The 22065-nt window shown below is 34.0% G+C and overlaps 1 protein-coding gene across 5 annotated transcripts; it reads right to left on the bottom strand.

Annotated features, from left to right (window-relative positions):
* LOC109709230 lies at window positions 5991-21586 on the bottom strand. 5 transcript variants are annotated; one of them, XR_002215938.1, is made up of 15 exons: window positions 21356-21586; window positions 19457-20137; window positions 18015-18218; window positions 17069-17413; window positions 16198-16310; window positions 14779-15837; window positions 13773-13914; window positions 13473-13632; window positions 13199-13392; window positions 11984-12063; window positions 11011-11110; window positions 10168-10229; window positions 9140-9296; window positions 7972-8262; window positions 5991-6463 (listed from the first exon to the last, which is right to left on the bottom strand). XR_002215938.1 is itself a non-coding variant. In XM_020231347.1 (14 exons), the coding sequence occupies exons 1-14, from the start codon at window positions 21521-21523 to the stop codon at window positions 8089-8091; spliced, it is 3636 nt and encodes a 1211-aa protein (XP_020086936.1). In that variant the 5' UTR covers window positions 21524-21586; the 3' UTR covers window positions 7703-8088. The 5 variants fall into 5 exon arrangements, 3 of the variants coding, with proteins under 3 accessions (XP_020086936.1, XP_020086937.1, XP_020086935.1); XR_002215937.1 differs by lacking the exon at window positions 5991-6463 and adding an exon at window positions 7703-7841; XM_020231347.1 differs by lacking the exon at window positions 5991-6463 and having other exon boundaries at window positions 7703-8262; window positions 14779-15834.

Below are 22065 nucleotides of genomic sequence, written 5' to 3' on the forward strand. Positions count from 1 at the left end.
ATGATTTTACACGGTTAAATTCACAAGCGCATCACATCCACCATTAAAATTGTCAATTTTGAAACCTTTTGTTCGCTAGGCAAATGATGTCGAAAAATTATGAAATTTAGTTTTCAAGTATTTTTAATAGTGTAGATTAAGTCTAACGGAGCTGATCGTCGATTTAGAAGTCGCATAATTGAAAACAATTTGGTAGCGCGGAGGCCTCCGTACTACTAATAGTATACCAGCCTAGCGCGCTCTCTCTCTCTCTCTCTATATATATATATATATTATAAATTTTAGATCAGCCCAAAAATAAAAATATTTATATTTTATGAATTTCAATTATTTGATCAACATTTTATTTTTTTCATTTTTTCATCTAGTATTCGTGTTCGGCTCGTTAATAAACAAGCCGATTTCGAGTTAGACTTTTTAGCTCGATATTTTAACAAGTCAATTCATACTCGATTCGTTTAACTCATGTTCAGCTCATTTACAACCCTAGCATAGAGTACCTGCTTGTGTTGGCAAGTCTATAGACCAGATCCAGGCAAAAAAATTTCATCTGCTGGGAATTTGACAATCGCTTCTTGTTGGTTTCATTTTTCTTCGGCCATATTTGAAAGTTGAAATAAATTATTCAAAAAAAATTTATTTCTGTATAAAATTTGTTTAGTATGATAATTATAAGTAGAAGGTTAATTTTTATTTTTTTTGGAAGGTCTTTCTATTCATACTTTGGCGGAATAGTATAGTTCACCTATAAAGTAATTTATTTTATTTCAAAAAAATAATCTTAAAACTAAATATGATATTCTGTTCTAAATATTTAATCATATTTGTACACAGTTTTTTAGTAAATTAAGAGGATACACCAAACGGACCTTAATGTTTTAAAATTCGAATTGAACCTGCATGTCGTATCAGTTGTGTCGCTGACGTGGTCTGGTTTTATAAGTATCAGTTCACTTTCTATTTATTTTATATTTTAATAATTAATTTAAAATATGTATCAATTTTTCAACAATTTGTACTCTAGTATTTTAAAAATAATGTAAAATACTATACATATCTTATTATATAAGCAATTTGCATGAAAAATTTATCAATTTTGCATTTTTGCAAAAATAGATCACTTTTTTGAATTTTGTAGATTCAATTCGAATTTTTAGTAAACTGATTAAAATATTTTTATTCTTTTTTTCTCTCTTTTTCTCCTCCCTCATGTTGAGTTTTTCAATTTTTCCTACCGACATTCTCGTTTCCGCTTAGGGCATGTTTGTTTTGGTGTAAGTGGAGTGATGGAACTCAAGTTCCATCACTTTCGTTATTTATTTTGGTGTAAGTGAAAATATAATGTAACTCAAGTTATGTTAGACCTCCACTTTACCTACTCTCGACTTCCTCCTCTAAAGTGCCGAACTCGACTTCCACCACACTCAACCTCCTCTAAAATATTTATTAAACAGTAAAACCTAAACTCAACTTCCCTTATAATAGATTAGAATTACCTTATTTCTAATAAATTAGGATTATCTTTAAATAATAAAAAAAGTTTAATTATATAATAAGTTAAATTTTATAGCGATAAATTTACTATTATATTTAGGAGATAATGAGATCCACTTACTTACATCAAAACAAACAACAGAACTCACAAAACTAATTTCATTAGCACCAAATTACATCAAAACAAACAGAAGAAGTAATTGAATTTAACTTTCGGGCTATACGAGTTACATCAAAATAAACAACCAAAAAATAATCACACTTCAGAGAAACTCAAACACCACTGCACTTGACTTACGTTGGATCTACAGATTCGTCAATCCAAACGGACCCTTAATCGAACCCTGCTTTTACAGTTGCTTCCCTCTAAGGCGGAACGCTCCCCTACCGATCTCACATTTGGCTAGAGAAGAAATTAGAAAAACAATAAATCCTATAGGCTGATGGCACAGAACTTAGCAGGTCTTTACCCTCCGTTGTCTGATTTGTGTATTGATAAGATCATTCACTATTTCTTAAAGCTCGATGCATTTCAGTTCAAAGACCCAACATGGCACCAGACTGAAGATGAGATTGCGGCGGAGGGTGCAAGTTATATATTAAATATAAAAATATATTCTCTATAAGCTTAAAGTTAAGAATAACTGTTGTTTTTTATAATTTAATATGATATCAGAGCAGAAAATTTTGAATTTGAGTCCCGTAGACTACTAATAAAATTAATTTTTTTTCAATTTAATTTAAATTTACGTTATGAATCTATCGAAAAGTCTTGAGCCTAAATATAAAAGGAGAGTTTTAAATATAAAAATATAAAATATACCATTCTATAAAAGCTTAAGTTTTGAAAAAATATATATATATATATATATATATATATATATATATAGTTGAGTTAGAATATTATCGGTAGCCAATAGGCTCTATTGCCACCCATTTGTTTTCGATGATGGAGCCTCCAAATCGACGATCGGCACTGTTGAACATGATCTATACCACTTGAAGTGTTTAGAAATCAAATTTCATACATTTTCGATAGTATTCTCTTATCCATCTAGTGGACAAAAAAATAAACGACTGAAAATAAATATTCTTTAAAAAATGATGATAAGAGTTTTGTAGTCAAGATAAAGAGTATAGATCTTGTTTTAAATAGTTTAAAGAATTTTGTAACAAAAATTCAATTGATTTAGATATCTTTATGCCGTTAAACGAGAAAACGCCTCACATCCACCAGTAAAATTACAAATTTTGAAACCCTTTGATCATTAGGCAAATGATGTCTAAAATATTTAAAATTTAATTTCTAAACACTTCAAGTGGTATAGATCATGTTCAACGGTGCCGATCGTCGATTTGGAGGCTTTATCATCAAAAACAAATGGGTAGCAACGGAGCCCATTTGCTATCGATAGTATTCTAGCTCAACTATATATATATATATATATATATATATATAAAATTGAGCTAGAATACTTTTAGAAGCAAGGCACCAATTTTTTGTTGCTTCTAAGTTTCTAGCCCTCGGATCTACTCCTTAATTACTAATATTCCTTGGATCAAACACTATTCTACTTACCACCCCCTACCACCACTTACTACCATCATCTCAACCCTACATCTCTCTATCCAATGGTTAAAAACTCAAAAGCATCACTTCCTTGGTGCTTTTAAGAGTATTTTAGCTCATCTCTCTCTCTCTCTCTCTATATATACATGCACATAATAAAGAAGCATAAAATAGAAGCAAAAATTATGATATATTTATCGATCTCTGGACCGAATAAACAACCAAATTGAACGAATTATTTTAGTGAAAATATGATTTTTGTTAAAAAAAAAGAAGAAGCATCTTCTAACTAGAGAAATGAGGGGGAAAAACAAGTATAAAACAGAAATTGGTCTAATTAAAGTAGTGATAAAAGAGAAAAAAGAGAAAGGAGTATTGAAATGGCCTTTGTTAACTTATTACTTTCACAAGAGAAATAATCTCATATTTGATCAACTAAAACACCTCTCTCTCTCTCTCTCTCTCTCTCTCTGTGTGTGTGTGTGTGTGTGTGTGTGTGTGGAAAAATAAATACAAAAAAAATTTGTGCGTAATAATAGGCTGATCATGAGCATTGCAACATTTGGTCTTAGGTCTGATCATGAGCATTGCAACATATTTAATTAAGTAAAAATTTGGTATTCCTACAATCTTATCCGAAATACCTATCTGACAAGATAAACTATGACACATGTATTGAATAATTAAAAGATCACACCTAAGAGGTAAAGAATGAAAATATGAGAAATGATACTTGTACATTCAAAAGTTTGGTGTGAATTTTACGCCCAACTCATCCAAAGATTTAGACAACCATTATTTGTTTTACTAGCTTTTAAAGTACACATAAATGTGATAGGCTTTGGATGGAGAGGATATAAGATTTATATAGTTTAGCAACAGATGTAAGAGACATTAGTGGACCTCTTGAATTGAGAGGGCTACCTAGGACTAGCTCTAATGTCATAAAGAAAATGAGTAAGATGAAAGAAAATGTAAAATGACTAGAGAGAGAGAGAGAGAGAGAGAGAGAGAGAGAGAGAGAGAGAGAGAGGATTATGGTTCTACCTTTGAGAGCCATCACCTGCATGGATTATCTTTGTATAGAAAGTAGAGTGTGAGGAATGAAGCCTGGTCCGAGATCTCTTTCTATATGTGTAGTTGAGAAGGGATCTTGGATCAAACCTCATTCCAAACACTAGTTTCCTTGCTTCAACCCCCTCTCTCTCTCTATATCTCTCTCTATATCTCTCAACACCATGCAACACCTCCTAGTAGGTTATGCAAAGGATGGGTTAGTTGGAATAAGGATGGTGGGGATGGGGAAAAGATTACTATATAATGAGGCCAAGCTGTTAAAGCACAAAGATAGTACAGGTTCATTTGTGGGATATATATAATAATGAAAAGAAACATATAATAAATATTGAAAAGAATTATGGGCTTTGCATATGATCTTGTCTTCTTCTATTGAGCTATTATTATTAGAGGAACCATGAGAGAGAGATAAAGAGAGAGAGAAAGAGAGAGTTAAACTTTTACAGGCTACATAGCTCTGAGCAAAGGGAACCTAAAACTACTAACAAAAGAGAGAGAGAGAGAGAGAGAGGAGCATGGGAAGGAGAAGGCCCCTTTAGTGGAATTTAATATACAAAAGTTTTAGCTTAAAAAAAGATATCAACAAAAGAGGGGAGAGTCCATTGGCTAATTTGGTTTGGCATGTGAAGGAGAACTTGTTACCTACACCAGGTGCATCCATACATCTAATGCGCTACAACGCTCCTTCAAATTTTCATCTCATTTCATACTTCAAATCTAATTACAGAAGTGAAATGCAAGGCGAACAGAGGGCTTATTAGCGGAACGCGCGTGGTGCACCGATACACAGAGGATGCACCAGGTGCAGGCAATAGTTTTAATAAGTGAAGGATAAAAAAAAGAAATGTAAGAAAATATAAGAAAAAGAAAAAGTTCGCACCGACCAGAATCTTCTAAGCATGATGATTTCACTATGTGGATGGAGGTTGCAAGTGAGTAAATGTAAAGTAAGATCATACATGATAGCATGGGGGACAATGCTAGGAAATGCATGTAGACTGGCCCACAAGCCACTGGCCAAATTTAGGTTTACCTAATTTAGAAAGATGCTGGGCTAAACTGGAGGGAACTTTAAAAATCGCTTTCATGTTAGCTGTGAGTTATCTAATTTTTTTTATTAATATATTTAAAAAATATTATAATCATAAAAATATATAATCCTTCAATAAATTTATTTAAGGCCTATGCGGTGGATGAAGTATCGATTTCTAAATGGAACAAGTAATTCACTGTTTTCTTCAAAAATAGTAAAATTATTTTTAGTGTTTAATATTATCTATCCTTCGGAGTTCGGATGTAGAAAATATATACGTTAGGTGAAAGTGGTGAATTATACCGAATTGATATAAGCAACGCGTCTCGTAATTCCAAAAATAAGTATAAATTTTACATCATTTTTCTAAAGACCTATATATCATCACACTAATCTTATCACTTTCTTCTTCTTTTTTTTAAAATTCTAAAAGCACAAAAAGATGTTTAAACATGTGGATTGATGGAATGTAAGATTTACACTGAAATTTTAGGTGTACAATTAGCATTTCTCAAATGTCATATAGTCATTTTTTTAAAAAAGAAAATTCTATAGCTGACTAAGTTGTTATTGAATCTTTTCAAATTTATCACATACATACCAAATAACAAGGCTATGTTTAATAATGTGATGGGTATTAGTAAAAGATCAAGGCACCTCTAGTACTGTAAAACTACTGGCCTTAGCTCCACATTTTTTATGAACACTCTCACCTTTAAAACCTTAGGCTGCATAAGATAGGAACTCAGATTTAGTGGGGGAAAGAAAATATTTACAGAGAGAGAGAAAGAAAAGAGAGATACTTGTTTTAATGTTTTTTTTATTTTATTTTTTATTAGAAATAAACTCAGCTAGAAATACAAAGTAACTGGACTTCGACCTTAGGATCCCAGATACCTACCACACCGATCTCTTATTAGGCAATTGCAGTAGGTACATTTGGTATACCTGGGTTAATGTTATGCAGGGTTTAATGTTAACCAGAAACATGAGGAAATCAAACACAAATGATTGCCTCCAAGCTATAGGCTGAATTTCTCTCACTTTTCTTTTCCCAATTTTGTGAAAAAAAAAAGAGGGGTAAAAAAAAAAAAAAAAAACTTACCTTGAAATGAGGTCCCCTGTTTCCTCTGAGCAAAACCCCCACTTTCTTTCTCCCCCATGGCGATGCGTTCAGGATATGATTCGTGCTCCGTCCATCTTTTTGACCAATCATTTGCTTACTTTAGTTTTAAACCACACTACATTGCATGAGAAATAATACCATACCCATACGGCCATACCCACCTCTACAGCAAATGAGATTAGAATTAAAGTGAAATAACTGCTTATTTATTTATTTATTATTATTTTTTTGAGCAGCATGTAATTTTTTGAGAAATGAGCATGTAATAAAACTAACATCTCATGATTTTGAATAAACTCAGAACCATCAAAATTCTACTCTCATCTTCTATAGAAAGCAAACATACTGAGTTTGGCCTTGTTCTGAATCTGAACCAGAACCTATACTGTCTGGCGTACGCGCACTTGGTGTAACTCAATGTTGTCCTACTTCTGTTAGACTAAATATCCAAAGGGTCATTTGGTTGCAAATAATTACAACTATCTTGCAGTTATAAGTTATAACTAAATTCAGATTCAAATTTGGTGTTCAGATTTAATACATTTGAATTCAACTGCTATAGTTAAAATTACACCCAAATTAGCTGCATTTCCAATTGCAGTAATGAAGAGAACAATTTTAAACAAAAAAATTTACTCCCTAATCACTGGTAAATATAAAATAAATTTTTTTTTCTACAATAGAGATAATCTCACCGGCATATATCTAAAATGATGAAATTTTAAAAATATGTTCTCAATCGCATGCAACTAAACAAATTATTTATATTTATAACACTTTCTACTACATCTAACCAAATAAAGTGCATATAGTTATAACTACTGCAGTGCCAACTGCAGGCACCTTCAAATACACTATTTTTAATTACATTCAATTAAAGGGCTCCTAAATCACTTTTATGTTTTCATGTTGAAATTTTAAAAAGACACATTACATGGTAAGAGAAAAACGCAGCTGTTGTTTTATTGATTGCATTGATACATACAAAATAATCAAAGATACATGCAGTTAAAGTTACAATACTCAAATAAGTTAAAAGATTATAAGCATGTCTGATCAATATAAGATCGAACAGCACAATCCGGTTCGGGTTGGGTCAAGGGATAAGAGTGACCCCACACTTTGACCAGAATCATGATCAGCTTGTGTTTGAGTTGGGATATATTATTAGGTGAAACTTCAAATTATTAAATTTGAATCAGGTCACAAAATAGGTTTGGATTTCGCATATAAACCTAATCTTAAAACTCCTATCCGAGATAAAACAAGTGTCAACTTATTAGGCTAAGTTACAATTAACAAGCATGGTTTTGGTCTTAGCATGGTTACAATTAAAATTATGTATTGAAAACAGCATAAAATGCATTCACCCATATAAAACTCGGAGAAGAAACATAAATGAGACAAAAGGTAAACAATGCCAAACATGCACTTAAATTTCCTTTTTACCTTTCCGTTTTCCTTGCACTCTTCACCCAGGGTTGACTCATTTTAGTAACATAATATATAGTTTACATTGCAAAACAATCTCTGCTTCCAAACTATAGATAAGATACATGTCGAAATCAGTTAAAACATTCAAATCATTCAAAAAATTGCCGACTATATACTCGTTTTCACAAAATCTGAACAGAAATATCAAACAAACGGATTCTTCAAGTCAAAACATACCTGCAAATAGCAATGCCGGACGGATGATTCGCTTTCCTGTTTCATTTTTCTGGTTCAATCCCTTGGTTCTTGCAATAGACACGCCAAGTAATCAAATTCTAATTTTAGAGCATCCTTTCACAGATGAATGAAACCTGTGTAGCTGTTACCCATAGCGGTAGAGTAGTGGTCGTTGTAGTTCAAAAGATTCCAAAAACGGCAAAGCCCGAATTCCCCGTACTTTGGGGACTTCAAATACAAGAGGTACAAATCTTTAATGTTTCTCTCAAACATAGTATTGATAGCAAATACCTGAATCATTAGTAATAATAGTCAATAAAAATTATAAACATCTTACTTGAGAAATCCCATAGCCATAGTCACAGTGTTGTCTGATCCGTTTTTGAAAATTTCATAAATAATATGTTATTGACTGAATAAGTATTTCAATTATTCGCCAGTAATACACTATTCAGAAAGTTTTAAGGATCACATTATCTATTTATCATTAAGGAAAATGTTCATTGTCTTTTTACTTTCTAGCTTAATAAAAGAAATTTATTTTTATATCTTTATCTTATGTGTTTATTTTTTTTGTTAGCCCAACTATTCCCCTCGCCTTCCCCAAGTTTATTGAACTTTTGCCAAATACAACATAGCCAAATTTATCCCAAACTAAAAACATTGACTTTCTTTAATAATTCTCGATTTTTATACCAAGATAGAAAAATTCATGGATCTAGAATTTCATGGTGATTACCAGTAGGAACAGGCTAGACTTGGTGATCCCAAAAATATACAGGAAAGAGACTATAAAGCTATATGGTAATGCCCCAGGGTAAGTGTGGTCTCCTTTCAATGGGTCCACCATCAAGTTGAAAATTGGAGTTATTCGAGGGGCCTATAATTTCATACGGTAGGAAATAACCACATGCCATCAAAAGCATATCTTTGAGTCGAACACATCAACCTTGGTTAAAAAAATCACATTGCATACCTATATATATTCTTTACATGGAAACATATGAGGGTTGTAAATGAAGCATGTTAATGGAGCATGTTAGTCTTGGTCCTTCAGATATATCTGATATGCAATTTACCATTCAATGTTACATGTAACCTGAACTAAGCCTTTTTTTGTATTAAATTAATTTTTCGTATACAAAGACAAAGAAAAAATTAAAATTACCTGAGAAAAGTTTATTCGAGATTGCAAGTTCAGATGATCCGCTTTTGATCCATCATCCAAATTTAATCCAGAAAAGCACAAACACAAGTCCAGAGCACATTGTAAAATGTTTTTAATGATAGCAAGTATTGACTTCGTCTCAGCAGACAAAAAGCATCTGGGACAAGTAAAAGCATAAGTGAATAAAACCTAGAAATATTCATATTTAACCACGTCAACCATAGTAAAAGAACAAATTGACTTGTCCAAATTAATGAGCAATCATACTAAACAATTAAATAAGACTAGGGAGATTGACATAAATAGAAAGAGTGAAAGACTAATAAAAGGAAACACTTTACGAGCCCTTCACTAAACAAAAAGTTTTATACATCCCTGGTCGCAATAAGGGAAGAACAGATGAAAAGTTTCTTTCAGTAAGAGCTGCAGTATATTTTAGCAGAATTCTTTTAATATCTTTACACTAATACATAAAAAGGTGACTATTTGTTTCAACAAATATTAAGTGGGTTTTCTTGGTTTGTTACAGGATAATCAAACAAATGGTGCACAAAATCTATCAAACAGGCCTACAGATATCAGCTAAACATGCAAATCTTCCCATACAGGATTTGTGTGGAATAGGACTTACATACATTAGCATGAATGAATAAGCGAATACTCTAGCTATGACTTACGTTTTACCGGCATAAGGTAGGGATTGTTTAGGTAGTTTAATGAATCTCAGCTCACGGGATCGAAATGTAAGATAATTCGCCTTACTCCTAATTGCCCTTCCAATACCAACACACAAGGACTTTTTCTTTTCTATCTTAAATTGATTATATTGATATTATTAGAAGCTTTACAAACAATTTTACACACTCCATGTTTTGGTTTGAAAAGCAGCATTATCTCATTAACAACGGTCTTCAATTAGTTCATGTGAAATGAGAAAAATGCAGAAATTAAAGGAATTACTAAATGGAAATCCTTTCCTCATATAATGCACAAGGATAACAAACATTCCAGAAATTAAAGATACTCACATGTGCAAAGCATCAGCCAGATAGGACATATGCATCGTTTCTAAGTCGAGCATGTCCTTGACCTAAACGACCATAGGCATTAGTGCATAAACAACTACCAGTTACTGGTACAGAAAGGAAAATGCATTAGCAGGACCACAATAAAATACTGAAAGAATGGAGAACCAAAACAAGGATAAATAAATCAATTTAAAGGTCAAATGAGTGACACTGAATAGACATTATAGTTTTGACTAGAAATTGCCAGTTAAATATGTGAACAATTAGTATATTCCAAAATATACTCATCAAAACTACTATTTCCATATATCTCCAAAGTATTCAATTTTATAGTCAATCACTTTTCATCATAACTCATGTTAACAGCTCAAGAAAGGAAGGATGGTTTATTTTTCCACAGCTTAATTAGGTGACGTTAGAGTGCAGGCAAAGAAACTGGCATTTCTAGTGTTTATTTTGGCATTCCCTTTCGTTTGCAGCGTCCTTGGGAACCTTCTTGACCTTTTGGGGCTCTTCACTAAAAGTAGATTAGTAACTATATAATTTTGTTACTTCATAACAACTGCATGCTAGATGGGAGTAAGAAAATTTTCATATGCGGGATATTCTTAAATCAATGGTGCTTAGTACAAGTTTCAGAAGTTGATATGAAAAACAGAGGCGGTGAATTTGGATTCATATAGGAAATTCGACTATAACATGTGTGTACATAGTTATGTGTCGTGTAGTTGCAAACAACTAATTTGGACAGAAGGCTTCGGTTAATACCATCTTTTAACAGTAAATCTCTCTCATTAATGTCTTTTCCTCTGATCTTTCATCATCTCAAATGAAAATTGATACCTGATGCTTAAGGGAGTGCTGAAACCGACACCATGACACACCGGATAATTGAGAATGCACATACTGTTGTAGTGTAGAGACAAAGTGATATATTTGTTGCCTATACAAAATAGAGAAGCTTAGTGAGCTATAAGCTAGTGATCACGACATATCTAGAAAATATCTATGGAGAATATATCATAATAATCCATAGGCTTACAGAAGAATGAGAAGACATTCAAATATGAAATTCAGATGAATATGTAACTTTATGGCTCAAGGCAGTTGTGTATTCAAGACAGTCATTCCCTACTAGAGGATCTGAAAGCAAATATTACCATGGAAAAGATGTTTCTGAAAGCATATATTACCATGGAAAAGGTGTTTCAGTTTCAGTAGTAACAATATGATACAGCTTATCAAAATAAACTTTCCAGCGATATGATCCAGATCAGCAAAAATAACTGAAATAATAGTGAGGAAAATAGAGAGGTCGTAAAAGTCCAATAGGATCTTTGTAATGAACGACATAGAACTACCTTAAGACTTATCTTTAGCCCAAGGTTTTAAGTGCCCGTCGGCATAGGCCGTATTCACCATGCCGTACCATGCCAACAAAATACCGGCACGATACAGACCTCGTGCCGATGGCATAGCTCAAAACCATCCATTCTTTAAATTAGTAAGTAATGTCCTCAATAAAGTTCAAAAAATGTGATAAAAATACATAATAAATAGTTAGAATATTTTGTTGCTAAAAAAATAAATATTTTATATTATTATGTGTCGGTACACAAGAATTTTTTTGACCGGCACGCATCGGCACGCACCGTGCCGTACCGTGCCGGCAAGTTTCCGGCACGACCCGGTGCCATGGCACTTAAATCCTTGATTTAGACAAAGGCACATTCCGAAACAATTTTCATCGTGACACCAATGTGAACTTGAAACCAGTTAAGAAAAAACAAATAACACAAGGGAATACTAAAAGTACCTTACTCTCACTAAGGTGTTGAAATCTTTCACATCTTCCGGTCTCACTTGTTGGCAGCGACGAATTGAATGCAGCAGCTCCTAGTAAACATTGCAGTACATTGATTTATTTTCACTTACAAGTTTATCATGGAACCATAGTGCTAATTTAGCAAAACAACAATATAAAAGAATTATGACTTCATATACTGCAGATACTTCAATCTAGCCCAGGAAATTAATTAATTGAAAAAGCATCCAAATAAGCAATTACTGATTGACCATGCATCATATATCAATTTATACACATTTGCAACATTACTTGTCGTAGTAAAACATCTCTTGCTTAATCTACTTTCATTTTTAACCGCTTAATTAGCTGACAATATAGCTTAATAATGACTGTACAATAGGAAGACGACCATAAAAAAGAAGGTCCAAAAAATCACATGCAATAGAAATGAAATTGCGATAGTTCTTTCTTTGCTTATTCACAATTATCATCTAGATGTAAGTGTAACTGAAATTAACAGAAAATGACAAGCTTAAGGAATGATCAAGAGCTAAAAGGTTAGCATCACTTCTCTCTGCATCAAGACACTTCATATCAATTCTGTAACTTGAAAACATCCAAACATAGTTCTAGGCACAATATCCTTTCGATATTTCTCAGCTGCTAAACAATCAATTGAAGTTAATTTTACAGTTAATTTTACAATCACATTTTAGCACAAGTTACCAATGCAGGTAGAGGAGTCTTCCAGAAAAAGAACAAAAGATAAATAACATTTCAGACATAGGCAGAACCATAAAAGATAAAAAGGATTTGAGTTGTAGCGCTATCAACGTGGCCGAGTTAGAATTTTGTGTTAAAAATCATTGACTCCCGAAAGAAGATTCAGATATGATTAATCTAACCCTCACTCCTGTCCATTTCTTCGCAACTTGTGGCCTTACTTTAGCAATAGGATTTTTCACTACTACAGGAAAAAGTTTATTCAGAAAAAGTAAAAAAACAAAATACCCCTAATGATAGGAAAGTAGTGGCAAAGTAAAGGACTAAAGGCAACAAAAAGATCCACTGTTATGATCAGTCTAATCAATTAATAGACATTTCTCGTCTAGATCAAGTGAATTATGTAAAGCAAGAATGCAGAATACCTTCAGAAAAATCCAGTCACAAGAATTAGATAACATGAACCCAAGTACTAAAAGCAAAAGGCCAGAAAAAGAATACCTTTATATTGCGCCATGTATCAGTTAATGAAAAGACAGCAAGCCTGACTTGAATGAGATAGCCAAATATTTCAGCATATATTTTCAGTGCATCTTCAGTAATTATAATACTGATAGGCCAATCAACTTTGTAACCCAACAATATATAATCAAGGACACTGAGACCTGCCATTGAAGTTCCTAAGCAATTATAATCTGAAGCAAGGAAACCACTAAAAATGTAAGAAAACAATAATGTGCTTGAGGTTATAACTCCCAAAGAAAAAAGTACCAACCAGTTGATGAAGTTGGAGGAGGAACTATGTCCAGTCCTTTCATGTAAACAAATAACCTTTCTTTATAAGGATCTGACTCGCATGAAGATCTCTGTAAAGCCAGTTGAAGAAGCCCTTGAATCCCCGCTATCTTCTGATCAGGCCCAACAGTGGACCATTTCTTACAAGAAAAAGAAGCAAAATCTTCTCTCAAAAAAAATAAGAAGCAACAAAATTATATAGGTCCATTTAAATAGTAGTTGCATGAGTTCATAGTATTCGATAGTCAAAATAAGCAGCAAGAAAACTAATATAAACTACCTGATGGCGAAGACATATAATGAACGAATCTGTCCAGTCTGCCAGTTCCATAAAATGGTACCGCCGCAGTGCCAACAAATGTTCACACAGATCAAATCTTTCCTCAAGCAACTTTATAGTGAAGTTGCTGATATACTTATACCTGCTATAGTTAAGGAACCAAGGAGTGATCTCTGGCTTCTTGGACTAGCATGATCATGCCTAAATTGATAAGGCATACTAATATATTATATATACCTATAGAGTAAGACGCATTTAGAGTGTCGGCAGCACAACACCTCAATGCTTCTGATGAGGTATCCATCCCCCTTCACCCCACCCCACCCCACCCCAAGCCCCATCCCCCAAGGCCCCACCCGCTGGTGCAATCTCGCCAAGAGATTGCCTGCAATTAGTGTATAATCACATTTCATACATCACACATTCACACTCTTAAAAAGTTAAATTTGATGCATGAGTCATATGAATACACCAGGTTCAGGCAATAAATTCACTCCACATCTTACTAGGAAAAATTATTGGCTGCACCAGGTGTTCAGAGACAATTCATGTACCACATATAATATTTGATGATCAATATCCTAAAATTAAATTTAATATGATAGACATGATACAGAGTATCTAAACATTCTCTCTATAAAAATTTAAGATATTTTAGATTTAAGTATGGCATCCAAGTTAGTTTTCTTTTTCTTTATAAAGAATTTTAGTCTGTCATGAAGTGTTGAAAAACTTATTAATATTAAAAACTTCTATGGTAACTTAGAATGCACCTCCAAATTATAATTATTATTATTTAATAAAGATTCAATACCAACTTTGATACCGCTGCGAAGCGTGGGCCCTTCACTAGTTATACTGCAATATGCAGGGGTGATATTATGCTTATTGTCACCAAGACACCAACACACCGGCAAGAGAGCAAGTTCAGCAGCAAGCACTAATTTACTCAAGAGATACCTAATTCTACTAGTATATGCTAAGCAATGAAGTTCTAGAAGGATACTGAAGCAAGATTTCATGCACAATGCATTTGTCAATGGCGACATCAAGTGGCATCTCATATTCACCATGCCAACTGTCCTCACCAGTGCACTTTACATCTTCGCCAGAATACCGTAACAACCCAGCCCAATGGGCCCCACCAGGGGCATTCTTTGGAAGGTTCTGTGCTTTATACTTTGCTTCCTGTGATAACGAAAAGCTTGAAACTGCTTGACCTCCTGTATTATCTTGAACAGAATCATTGGATTTTTCATATACATTACAAGTAGAAACACCAGAATCCTTAAGCAAAGGAGTTTCAACTTGAGAGCCATTAGCAGGCCTGGAAAAGACAGTTTCTGAATAAACCTCACAAGGGTTTGCAACAGATGAAAAATCAAAGCAGGGAAAAAGGTTCTTCATGGATCTTTTTTCTCTGGAGCCATGGTTTGTACAACGCCAAGTAGCCTTTGCCACCATCGGGTTAGCGCTGAAATCATAATGTTTACAAGGAAGCTCAGGTTGATTTTTGCCGTTGATGAAGCCAATCAGACTGAAGGGAAGAAGCACTTCACCAGAAATGGATTCTTCCCTTCGAAGAGAGTCCATGTTCCCAGCAGTTGTGCATGGAGTATCCTCAGTTGAGGCCACTTGTTCAGAATCTGTAGAGTGCAAATTGCTATTTATAGGATTCTTTAGAAGTCGGTCGAATGGCCAGCAGCAACCATATTGATAATTTTCATCTGATCGACTGGGAATAGAAAACTCATTTGGCTTCTCATCCTCATTATTCACCTGTGCAGCGATCGTAGGACTTGTTTCTTTCTGATTGGAATACAAAGAATTTTGAGAAGAATATAGCCTTTCATTTCTAGAGTTTGTGAATCCACTAATGCTGGCATAGCATGACGACAAATTTGAATGTGTTATATTACTACCTAATATAGCAATTTCCTCAACCTCAGTTTCTTCTGTAGAACTACATGAAGAAGAGCATTCTGACGATTGTAATTTCTCAACTTCACATGAAGATTCATCAGACGCATAAGAATTATTGGCATCTTCCTGATCCGAAGCCCTACTTGCAACAAAAGGCAGTGCAAATTGTAACAAAAATAAAGCGAGAATTTAAAGTTTTAGAACTAGAAAATGAGACAATATATCAAATTTATGTGTCCGTTTGGCCCAATTGCTGGAACTGCTTCGGTACTCCAGGCAAACAAAGGATGCCAGATATACTGTGGCAATAAGCTGAAATGAGCTTCTTTTCAGTTTTCACCCTAAAAGCAGAAGATCATATTTGGGGCTTCGGCTTCTGCAATACGAAGAAGTTGTTTGAGGGAGCTCAATGAAAGTACTTTTTGAAGGGCTCCACTCAAACAACAAGATGCTTGCACAAAATAAACTTCATCAAAGAAGAATGGCAGGTAAAGTAACCTACATACAGATAGTTGCTTCTTCACTGGCAGTGGCAGGGAATAATGAGTCTACTTCGGGAACCCAAATTGCTGGAAAATTCATATTTTTTTTACCAAGAAAATTAGCTGCATTAACCTAAAAAGGAATTCCTTAAATTAAAATCCAGAGGGAAAATTTGCTATGGAAACAAAAGATTAAGATGAGAAGCATTAATGCATTAGTTAAATAAGAATAAAAACATTACACTGAGACATCTTTCATGCGTTATCTTCTCAGTGAAGACCAGAAAGACGAAGACTGTAGGTAAAAAGAGAATAATCTATATGCTTAAGAATCTTGACACTGAATTCTTTTATAACTAAAATTTCATATGATGGTTCTTAACATGATGTAGTCCCCTGTAAATGGAAAGGCATAATAACAGTATGTAGTATTCAAAGAAAATATTCAAGACCTGCATCAGCCGTACATTTATGCAGATACGAGTCATACGATGGAATGAGAATGAAAAGTATATAGGATTGATGGGCAATAAGCTCCTCAAGTGTCAACGCTAGGGCAGCACTACAAGAGACATGGAATTGCCTAGACCCATAATAAGAGACTAATTAACATAGCACTAGAGCGAATTCTCTACTGAATTAAAAAGACCTGAATAAATTAATTAAAATTAAAATAAAATGAAATAGCTCAAGTCGAATCAAACATCAGAGACATCAAAACTTAACACTTATTGTCTATCTAGTTAGCGCAAAGCAAACATCTATCCACCTCAAAAAAAGAAAAGAAAAGAAAAGAACATGGTCAAATTCATATTTGATTTCTTGATTATTGTAAAACAAGGCAAATGGCAATATAATTGCGAAAGGGAACAACAACTATAAAACTCTTACAGCATGATCCATCCACTGATATCGCACGTTGTATTTTGAGAAAACAAGTTGAAGCTTTTCGGACATCGTCTTGTACATAGCTTCTCTTTTATGAAGTATGGTTTCCATGCTCTTCTTGGAGAAAGTCATTGAGTTGGACAGAAATGCAGAATTGCTAGAATAGTCAAACCAAAACGGCAGGATTTCCTCCAAATTTGCCAGATCACGAGGTATATGAGCTCCTCCAACAATGGAAAGACCAGACAAGTTTAGAAGCCTTACGAGCACTTGGAGCTGTAGGCCGGCTAGCAGAAGGGGGCGACAAACATCTTTTAGAAAGCAAGGAACAGACACACGACTTCGCTCCTGTTGAAAACTTAAAAGTGGTCACAAACAAGTAGTACAATGTATATGAGATACATACATACATACTCCTGAAAAATTACCAAACCTGTATATATCTGAGAAAACTACAAACTTTCACGTAAGCTCTTCAAAAAATTAGAATTACACACACACACACACACACACACACACACACACCTGTATTTACGAAAATGTGCGTTGCTAAAGAACCTGTTTTTAATACAGAACCAACTTCCCCACCCAATACACACACACACACAATTGTATTTAAAAAAAATGTGTGTTGATAAAGAACCTTTTTCAATACATAACCAACTTCCACCCCATAAATTGGACGAGTCTTCAACTCAAGATATGGTTTATTTTTGAAGAAAAAAAATTGCAATTGAATAGATGATTTTTCAGGAGATATATGTGAAGTACCCAATTCATATTTACCTGAGGAAAACACCAGAAAAATGCAAGTAAAAACAATAATACATATCCATGCTGGGAGACATGGAAACAGATGTATCATATAAAGGTATACAATCAAGAAAAAGGAGCCAAATTTCAGCATTGAGGCTCAGGAAAGAGAATAGCGAATAAAACAAAAGATTACCTTGGAAGGCATTAATGGCAAATCACTCCGCGAACCTATAGCACCATTTGCAGTTTGTAAAGTGTCTGAGTGCGCGACCAAAAACTCCTCATAAGGATCATCAATACTTGCTCGGTAAATCCATGACTTTATGAAACCACAGTAGGGTTCACAAGAACGGATGAAAAGATATTTAATAAGTTCACAATTAATTGGATCAGCATCCTATAGATCGAACAATCAACAGCAAAGAAAATGCATCAGCATTTGCTTATCTAAAAAGCACTTTATGTGGAAGATAAGCAAATTATCGTGACTTTCAAGAATTTTGTTTACTGTCAAGAATCACAAGAAGGGACCCTATAAAAAAATATGACATAAAAAAGCTATACTCTAACCAGCATATAACTATTTAGGCTTCAGGTCACCTCCAAATAACTTCAAGAAGAAAAGTGAGGTAAGCTTTCTAATTCATCAATTTGTATTAAGTACCCAAAGTTGAAAGGAAAAAAAAAAAAAAAAAAAAAAAAAACTATTAAGACAAAGTTTTGGCTGCTACAATAGTGGAAAGTTAGCATGCTTCACAAGTCAAGTTTAAGAAAAAAGAACAATTTCTTTTTCAAATTTCTTATTCAAAATTTGAGTTTATTGGGGAATACCAAAGTAAAAGTACAGGCCAGAAGAAATGCTATTTGCGAAGTAAAATTTCTGAGTTTCAATTATTGATTACTTGAAGGTATTATTCGCAGTACTTTTCTTAAACCTAGGGCGGTTGGTCAGAAAGAGGAAGTGGAACACTAACAAGCAAAATGCTAGAGAGCGAAATGGGGCAAGTAAAAGGTCTCAGAAGCCCAACAGGGATCAGTGCTGCCCAACATCCACAGGGCTCCAGTTTTATTTAAGTAGATGGAAATTTACTATATACCAAATGAAGTTTAAACTGAAAAGAACAAAAGAAGTATCCAATTCAGAAAATATCCCAATATATCTGACATTTGAATTGACTTGATTTTTCATTCTACCTGGCCTAATGTAAATTAATGTACTTACAATGGTACTAGCATTTGGTATCACATCACTAGTGCAATTATAGTAAGTGGTGCCAAATGGTTAGGATAGTGCACCTGGACTTCAATATCCCTTGGTAGGCTATTTCTCCAATAACAAAACCAAAAACCTAAGCCTACTAGATAAAGATGAAGATGGAATTGGAGCCTTTTTTCCCATTTAGTGCGTCAAGAGTGCAAGATAGTGAAACAATACATGAATGCGCTCATAGAACAGAAAAAGCAATCAAGTGATCTACTACAACCCATAAATTTTCTAGCAAAGGAGATTTGTAGGCTAAATGAGCATAGTTTTCTTAAATTTAAGAAAGTTCTAAGAAATTGCATGGGATGCAAATAAGCAAACATATAAAAGAAATCATAATGTAAAGATGAATCAAAAAGAGGATGGCTTACTCGGAACTGAACATACAAATATGAAAGTAGATCTGCTCCCTTCGGAAAGTTGTGAAATTCAAAGTTAGTATCAGTGTTCAAATCCTCTCTCCACAAGTCAAGATCTGCAAACTTCGGAAAACAAATATTTCCAAGGGATTGAATAAGTCTTCTCAATTCCTCGGTATGTAAATAAACCTCCAGAATAGTAACTTCAGAAACAGTAGTTGTTTTGCCAATTTTCCCTTTGGTAATGGAAGAAGGTGCATTTAAGCGTCTCAATTTAACTGATGCCAATAAAGTACTCAAGGAACAAAAGTACCCTTCTAAAACTTTTTTAACTGCAACAGAAAATGCATGATTAACTAGACTGTAAGGAGGTTGTACTTCAACATTGTTATCATAAGAAACTTCGTCTTCGTCTATTTTATTTCTACTTTCACCAGCCACCTTTCGACTAGAAAAAAGATAGAAGTTCACAAACTTTTGAAGGAAATAAACCACAAGAGCTGTGTGGTTTATTGATTTGAGAATCTGTCCTAAAGCATTTGTGCTTGATGAACGGCACCATAAATTAGGGACCCGATGAGAAGTTCTATCTGCCGGACTTGAACAAAATGCTGAAGAGATTTCCTCAATTTCTACTATAGCAGACTTAACACCTTGCAACGCAAGTAAGGCCAGACGCACCAAGGTTGCATCCTGAAAAAAGAGTCATCAACCTACATGTAAGAGAAACTTCTAATGATAATAAAGAATAAGATATGGCATATACTATAACCAAAAGTATTGTCATAGAAAATATGGCTTGTTGTAAATTGGGGGATGGAGAAGATGAAGCTCAAATGTGTCTGTATTTTGTTTTAAAATAGACAAGCACTTCAGTTAGGTCTGAGAGATTACAGATTTACAGTCATGAATCCATGATACAAAGAGGCAGTGGTCTAAGCCTACAGATAGTCTTGCTTTTGTTTAAGTCGATTCTTTTCGTTTAAATGATTTAGAGGAACAGTAGAACCCACAAGGTTTACTTTGCTATGTCGTCTGCTTGACACCAATCTGCTCCTCATAATTCTTCTACAAGAAGAATTTCAACACAGAAATTTATCGGGCTATAATGCCTATCCAAACCAGGTAGTTTTCTTAGCCAACCACATCCTGCTTATCTACTTTCCATGATGCCAATTCTAAGACAAAAAAAAAAAACAACGAAATGTCATTGTTGGGAAAGCTAACATATGTGCCTATTCTGCCTGGCTCTTGGGATGGCTTCTACCCCAAAATGCAGAAACTTCCAGAAACTAGACTTCTGGCAAATAACTCTTCAGAAGTTCTTGCTGTACCAAAAGGCTAATATCTATTGGGCCAAAATTAGGAGGTTCCATTTGAAGCTTTTGATTCTCACGCAATGAGAGGCTATAGAGGGAATTTGAATAGAAAGCTACTAATGCTTCTTCAAACAACTTCGTTCAAAGTTCCAACAGTAACCATATCTCCTCGAAAATTGTAGCTATACTGTCAAAATTGTCCTAGCACCTAAATGGAACCATCAATTTTTGTTTTTATATATTGCCAAACAGATCTTCAATTTGTCAAATGAGAAAAGCTTCCAAAATACTGAAAATCTGACCGTATCAAGGCAACTATTTATTGTTGTTTATCATTCTACGACTAACTACTTTCCAACACCAATTGTATATTATGAACAATGTATTCAATGTTCCTCACTTGATCTGCGTATGGTATATATATTTCCAGTTTAAATTCAAAAAAGGCCAAATTCCTACTAATATCTAATCGAATAATAGTACTCACAACGTAATTGATCTCATCCTACATATCATAGAATCGAGAAGATTAAATCGCCTCAATTAATCGTAAAATTAGTGAGAAAAAAGATCGCATTAAGGAATTTCTTACAGAAACTGAAGCAGGATCATAGATCGGAGCTCGAGATCGGCGACGAGGATCGCCGGAGCGAGGGGCTCCACTCTCGGATGGGATCGACTCCCACGTCCGCGGAGGAGTCCACGGATCGTCCACCTTCAGGTTTCGAAGCACAGAGGAGAGATTGGGATCGATCTCCATGGGAGCAAATGATGAGAATCGCGAGGCGAGCTAGGGTTTTGGTGTGGCGGCTCTTGCTTTTTTTTTTTTCTCCTCTTTTTGATCGTTGGGCATTAAGTGTGCTTTTCGTTTTCACCGCTCGAAAACGAGCAAAACGAAAACTTCCCGCCCAAAATCGGCGGCGTTCTGGAGGGCAGGGCAGCATGCGCCGTCCACGATGCCATCGCTGCCGCAGCTCCCTCCCCCCTTCTTTTCTTTAATATAGAAATATTAATATATATTTAAATATATTTAAAAAAGTATTTTATTTTAATATAAATATATTATTATATAATATTTTCATAAATAAATATAATTTATATTTATTATAGTATTACATAAATCTCATTATAATATATATTACATACTTAATTAATCTATAATATTAAATATATTGTTTAAAATATAAATATAATACTAAATATGTAAATGATAATATTAATATAAAAATATATATGATAAAATAATATACTAATAATAATTTTATTTATAAATTTTCTTTTTTTTTCTTTCAACCAAACAAC

Source organism: Ananas comosus, linkage group 4, assembly GCF_001540865.1.
Source record: "Ananas comosus cultivar F153 linkage group 4, ASM154086v1, whole genome shotgun sequence".
Taxonomy (NCBI): Eukaryota; Viridiplantae; Streptophyta; class Magnoliopsida; order Poales; family Bromeliaceae; genus Ananas; species Ananas comosus.

Bases quoted from the DNA above. Each gene is read 5' to 3' on its own strand.
- LOC109709230 (XM_020231346.1), bottom strand. From the start codon at position 21,523: ATGGAGATCGATCCCAATCTCTCCTCTGTGCTTCGAAACCTGAAGGTG. The intron at 17,414-18,014 runs GTAATCTTTTGT...AGTTTTCAACAG, and splicing joins TGCCATTAATGCCTTCCAAG to GAGCGAAGTCGTGTGTCTGT. The intron at 8,263-9,139 runs GTAATTTTAATT...CTAATGATTCAG, and splicing joins CTCGAATAAACTTTTCTCAG to GTATTTGCTATCAATACTAT.